The sequence below is a fragment of the Rutilus rutilus genome (assembly GCF_951802725.1).
Source record: "Rutilus rutilus genome assembly, chromosome: 1".
Classification (NCBI taxonomy): Eukaryota; Metazoa; Chordata; class Actinopteri; order Cypriniformes; family Leuciscidae; genus Rutilus; species Rutilus rutilus.
In genome coordinates, this window is record NC_140209.1 from 77,916,927 (window position 1) to 77,923,398 (window position 6,472).

The 6,472-nt window shown below is 36.1% G+C and overlaps 1 protein-coding gene across 1 annotated transcript; it reads right to left on the reverse strand.

Moving 5' to 3' along the window:
* Positions 1 to 4,958: 4,958 nt before the first annotated feature.
* LOC311297038 (trace amine-associated receptor 13c-like) lies at positions 4,959 to 6,062 on the reverse strand (the record flags this gene model as incomplete). Its single annotated transcript, XM_084419108.1, has 1 exon — positions 4,959 to 6,062. Exon 1 carries the CDS (start codon positions 5,961 to 5,963, stop codon positions 4,959 to 4,961), a length of 1,005 nt encoding a protein of 334 aa, XP_084275234.1. The 5' UTR covers positions 5,964 to 6,062.
* Positions 6,063 to 6,472: the final 410 nt, after the last annotated feature.

Below are 6,472 nucleotides of genomic sequence, written 5' to 3' on the forward strand. Positions count from 1 at the left end.
CCTCTGGAAGCATCTCTTTCAGTAGCTTAGTCGGTATAGGGTCTAACATACATGTTGTCGATTTAGATGATTTAACGAGTTTAACGAATTCTTCCTCTCCTATAGCAATGAATGAATCAAATTTTTCCTCAGGGAGACTACAATGCACTGCCTGATGCGATACTGTAGTAGACAGTTGCATGGTTATAATTTTCTCCCTGATATTATCAATCTTATAAGTAAAGAAGTTCATAAAGTCATTACTGCTGTGCTGCTCGGAAACTTCTGGGCTTGAAGCTTTATTTTTGTTAGTTTAGCCACTGTTTCAAATAAATACCTAGGGTTTTTTTTTTATTTTCTTCTAATAGGGTTGAAAAAGTGATAGGACTAACATATTTGTAACACGGAGTTGGCTTTGCAGCCTTGGCTAAATGAAGTTCACACAAGACTAGATAATGATCTGAGATGTCATCGCTCTGCTGCAGAATTTCAACGGCATCAACATCTATTCCATGTGATAATATTAGATCTAGAGTATGATTACGACGATGAGTAGGTCCTGACACGTGTTGTCTAACTCCAATTGAGTTTACAAAGTCTTTAAATGCCATACCCAATGCATCTTTTTCATTATCGATGTGTATATTAAAATCACCAACAATTAGTACTTTATCTGCAGCCAATACTAACTCTGATAGAAAGTCAGCAAATTCTTTGATAAAGTCTGTATGGTGCCCTGGTGGCCTGTATACAGTAGCCAGCACAAATCTCAAACGTGATTTATCATTTACACTAGATAGTGTTACATTAAGCACCAACACTTCAAAAGAAGTATATTTAAAACTAGACTTCTCAGTAATTCTGAAGATATTACTATAAATTACAGCAACTCCTCCCCCTTTGCGTTTCAGACGAGGTTCATGTTTATAACAGTAATCTTGCGGGGTGGACTCATTTAAAGTAATGTAATCGCAGAGGTGGACAGTAACAAAGTACATTTACCTGAATACTGTACTTAAGTACACTTTTTGAGTATCTGTACTTTACTTGAGTATTATTTTTTCTGGAAACTTTTTACTTTAACTTCACTACATTTGAAAGACAAATATCGTACTTTTTACTCCACTACATTTCTGTCAAGGTCCTCGAGTAGAAAGTAGTAACATCGGTCAGTGGATGATTTTGGTTGCAGGGACCCGCAGGGGTTGTATTTTGGTTGGAAATGAAAGTCGGATTGATGTCAGAAACCCACTGATGTTGGTTTCTGACGTCAACCCGATTTTCGTTTTCAACCAAAATACAACGTCGGTCCAATGTTGGAGATTAATGTCAATCTGATGTTGGATTCTGACATCAACCTGATTTTCATTTTCAACGTTGGGTTTGGTCTTCTAAATGCGAATTTTGTCATTGTTTTGGTGCACACTAGCTTATAGAAAACAGTAAGGCTAACATATTCATACTAAAAGCCAAAACACTTTAAATAGGGCACTATTTGAGGGAACAGCCATTTGGGTGTCCGAAACCATTGTGGACGTTATTGAGTGACTTATTCAATCTCACATTCAATCCCACTACTGGAACTGTGTTCTAGAAATACATCTGATATTGATATGAGTGTAGGCAGGCATAGATTCAGAGGCATAATACTGTAAGTATTACACACAACAATGCAACAATAATGAAACAATGCATTGACATTTACTTTTGATACTTAAGTACTTTTAAAAACAAGTACTTCTACCTAAGTAAAAATCGGTCTTTACAACTTTTACTTGTAACGGAGTAATATTTGACCAGTAGTGTCTGTACTCTCACTCAAGTAAGGAAGTTGTGTACTTTGTCCACCTCTGTGTAATCGTTTGGTTTTAACCAGGTTTCTGTCAAACACAGCACATCTAGATTATAGTCTGCAATCATATCATTAATGCAACCCAAGCTTTATCATTTGCTCATTTATATTATATCTGTTTTTTATTTGTCAAGTCAAGTCATCTTCATTTATATAGCGCTTTTAACAATGTAGATTGTTCCAAAGCAGCTTTACAGAGATACAAGGATAGTTTAAAGTAACAGAGATTGTTTTGGCTTTATAGCAGTTCTTGAATAAAGTTATTTTCCAGCTAAAGTTAATTTGATTGATTCACTTCCGTCGCAACGATCATTAGTTATTAACTTAGGGGCCGCTAAGACGACACCGTTCTAACAGGAAACTCTACACAGACTTTAAACGTGAAACCTGTGAGAACGCTGATGGCGCACATGCGTATTACGAGTTCAGTCTATTGGTATGCGCGTTTGAATATATGTGTGAAGGTTTGTAATTCCTACAAACCAAGCCTTAAAAAACGACTTGTCTGGCCTTAACATTTTTTGATACAGAATTGTATCACTTCGGGGTAGATACGCGAACCGAATTTTCCCAACCACGCTTTATCTGTAGAGTGGTAAAGGGATACTCCATAAGGACAGACTAGTTGACACTTTAGCACCCCGCTATGTCATCGGGTCCAGGCGCAGGTCCTTTGTCAGATCTGGATACGGCCTGGATCCGGCAGGCTGCGGGAAAACCTCGGGATAAACAAAGACACTAAAATTAGCGTAGATGCCATTCTTCTCATGATGTAACGAGTACATCAGGATTTATGGGAAGTGTTCCCGGTTCCGGCTGACCTATGCAGCCTAACACTGAATTATAGAAGTCTATAATTTGTTATGTGTATGCTAGGTCAAAGAGATGTGTTTTTAGTCTAGCTTTGAATTGCCCAGCTTTTTCCCATCGTTAAACTAGCAAAAGTGGATTAGGACACGTCCTAACTGCACTTGCACCTTGTGCTTTAGACCATGTGCTTAGATCGTTAAAATAGGCCCTTTATCGTCCTTGATGTGAACAGGCCTTAAGACTAATTCTTGTTGTAAAGTATAAATATGTAGTGTATAATAAACAGTTTGGCTAGAAAATCTAGCAGTATTTGTATTGTCGTGACACTTTGGATGAGTGGTAAACAGAAAAAGAATTGCACAGACATGAAAACATGTCACACAGATCAATGTCCCTTTATAATGAGTTTAGCATCATGCCCTTGCTGTGTCCTTGCACCCTGATACTAACTTTATATTTGAGAATTTTCAATGTAGTACATCAGCAAGTTAAAGTTATAAACTCTCAGATGAATAGTAAATGTGCAAATAAAGGTTCAGTAAGGAAGAAATCTGAGAGTAAAGCTGCTCTGACGTTAGGACTCATTGAGACAGTTTATCTGCTTTCCTGATTTCCCACTATATGATATTTCAGCAAAGCAACCTTTCTGGTCAAAATCTTGACTGATTGTCATTTTGTCACTCAATTTTTGTATTCAATTTATATAAAGGTTGGTAAAGCACAAACACATTGTAGCTTATGTCATAGACTGAGAGAATATCTATTTCCTCTGTTGTAATAATGAGTGAAATGACAGATATGATGTTATATTTCACTCCTACATTTGGTAGTACGACGGAAATGCCATCTGAGAGAGACATAAACAGGGAAGCATAGCTAAAATAAATTAAATATGTTTATTGTGTTTGCATAATGTTTTTAATAGATCATTAGTTCACCTAATGAAATTTGTCAGTATGTCTCACATTATTCTATAGTTTTATTTTGAGATTTTTCTATGAATGCTTATTATAGAAATATGCACCATATTCAACATTGCAAAATTTGGTAACACTTTATTTTACAGTGTCCTTGTTATATATCTGAAAAATGTATTTACCATAGTAATAACAGTAAATGATGCATTATGACATGCAACTAACCCTAAACCAAACCTTAATGCTAGCCTAACCTTAAAGTACATGTTGTTAATTAATAATCAGTACTTAAATATATAATTACACTGTAACAATGACACCGTAAAATAAAATGTAACCAAAAATGTTGTTGTGTGTGTGTGTGTGTGTGTGTGTGTGTGTGTGTGTGTGTGTGTGTGTGTGTGTGTAAATGAATGAATACTGTATACACACGCACCACACATGTTGGGTGTCCACATTTAATGGGGACATGGACATAATGATTTTTATATTGTAAAAACTATATCCCCAGAACCTAACCTTACCTCTAAACACAAACCTCACAGAAAACGTACATTTTCAAAAAAAAAAAAAACAACATAATTTAGTATAATTTATAACATGTTTTCTTCATGGGGACCATGACAATTTTTTTTCCACAAGGACAGACATTTCTGATATTACTATCTTTGTGGGGATGTTTAGGTTTATCAGGACACACACAAATTGTGATTTCTAATCCAGGAACCATGTTTGAGAACTTTGTGAGCCCTGGTGGAAGAGTGGGGTAACATCTCACAGTAAGAAAAGGCCAGTCTGCTACAGTCCATGAGGATGATCTGTGGGACTTACAGCAGCTCCTGGCTACACCAGTTATGACTGCTTATTTTCATATTGTTCAGGGACTCATTGTTCCATTTCTTTTCCTCAAATGTCTGCGGAACTTGTTTAGTTTATGTCCCAGTTGTTGAATCTTTTTTATGTTCATACCAATATTTATACATTAAGACATTTTCTGGAAATAAAAGCAGTTGAAAGTTAGAGGACATCACTTTTTTTACCGAGTTTAGTTCTGTTTGACTGTCCCTTTTTTGTCATAATGTTTTTGATAACACAGATGCAACATGACTGATGAAAGTGATTAAGCATAAAGCACATAATATCTACATTTACCATTTATTCCAGTACATTGAGGATTTATGCTGCGTGCTCAGTTTATTAAATGAGCTAATTTAATACAATTTATGAACATTGTGTCGATTTATTTCAGTGTGTGTGGAAAGAAGTTAAATTGAACATCAAATGCAGAAAACATACTCTCTGAAATAAGCTACATACTAAGATACATGTAGTGTAAATTACAAATATAAATCCTACAAAGATAATCATATCCTTTATGAGTGACAGCTTTACCAGTTTAATTACAATTGATGCTCTGTAAAAATATCAACCAGAGAGGATGATGGCTGAAATATCTTCAGAGTTAAGATGTGTTTAACTGTCTTTTTAAACCAGGGATAAAATAAAGCATAGATCAGTGGATTCAGACCTGAGTTTGTGTACAAGACCCATGTCAAAACATTTATGGTTGTGGAAGAGATTACTGTCATAGAACAGATATAGTATGGTATAAAGCAAAGCATATAAACTATCACAATGATTCCTAATGTCAGAGCAGCTTTACTCTCAGATTTCCTCCTCAATGAACCTTCCGTTACACATTTACCACCCTTCATCAGAGAGTTTATAACTTTCACTTGCTGATGTGCAACATAGAAAATCCTCAAATATAAAGTTATGATAAGGGTACATGGAAAAATAAAAGACACGAACAGATCAGTGACAAACCAGGCAAATCCTATCGTAAGAGAACACTTTCCATAACACATGTCTGTTCTGAGTGGATTGTCAAAATATCCATTATCAATTACAAGGATAGTGTTATAAGTTGAAAAACAAAGCCAGCTCAGACAGATGCTCACTAAAGTTTTAGTTGTGGTTATTTTCTGTGGGTACTGTAAAGGGTGACACACAGCCACATAACGATCAACAGCAATTAAAACTAAATTACTGAGAGATCCTGAGAAAACCAATCCAAGGATTATCATAAACAGTTCACAGAAAGTGTCTCCAAAGTACCAACACGTCTCAATCTGCCTAGAGCCCTCTACGGGTAAAAGAAATCCCATAAGCATGTCGGCCACAGCCAGAGAGAGAATAATCAGGTTGGTTGGAGTGTGAAGCTTCTTGAAGTGAGAGATGGAGATGATCACCAGCAGGTTCAGAAACACAGTCCATGCTGACAGCAATGATACAAACACATACATGATATTGTATTCATATTTAGAGCGTTTTCCCTTGATACATGATGAGTTGACGGCAGGAAAGCAGTAAAGAGTCTCATGATCCTCTGTCTCATTAGCCATGAGTGAGTCTCCTCATGTTAGGAGTTTGTTCTGCTCTCTTTCTTGTCTATAATTTATACAGTGTCTGGATCAGACGGCCCACCCATCTACTGCCCACTGATGATGTAACATTCAAATGTTTGTTTGTTTTTTATTAATTTTTTTTAATCTTTTTTTTTTTTAAACATTAGCTTTGAAATGCAATTAATTTCTTCAGTCCAGATTAGAATTCTCTTACACTGGTCAAAAGTTAAAGCATTTTTATTTATTTTTTTCATCATTTCTTCGCTGTCTTGGTATTGTTTAGTATTTCCACATAAAAGCAATGCACAGGTGGAACTGAACTGAACACAGGTGTGGTGGTTTTTGCTTTAATCAGTAATCAGCCACTGTAGATCACCCTTCCTTTGAGCGGCTCCTGGAACTCATCTGAGGGGTCCCTTGGTGAGGTTAAGATGATTTCTGTGAATTAGGAATGGGGTCCAGACATAGAGGGGTTATGTCATCCACTGGAACTCAAGAATGCTTGA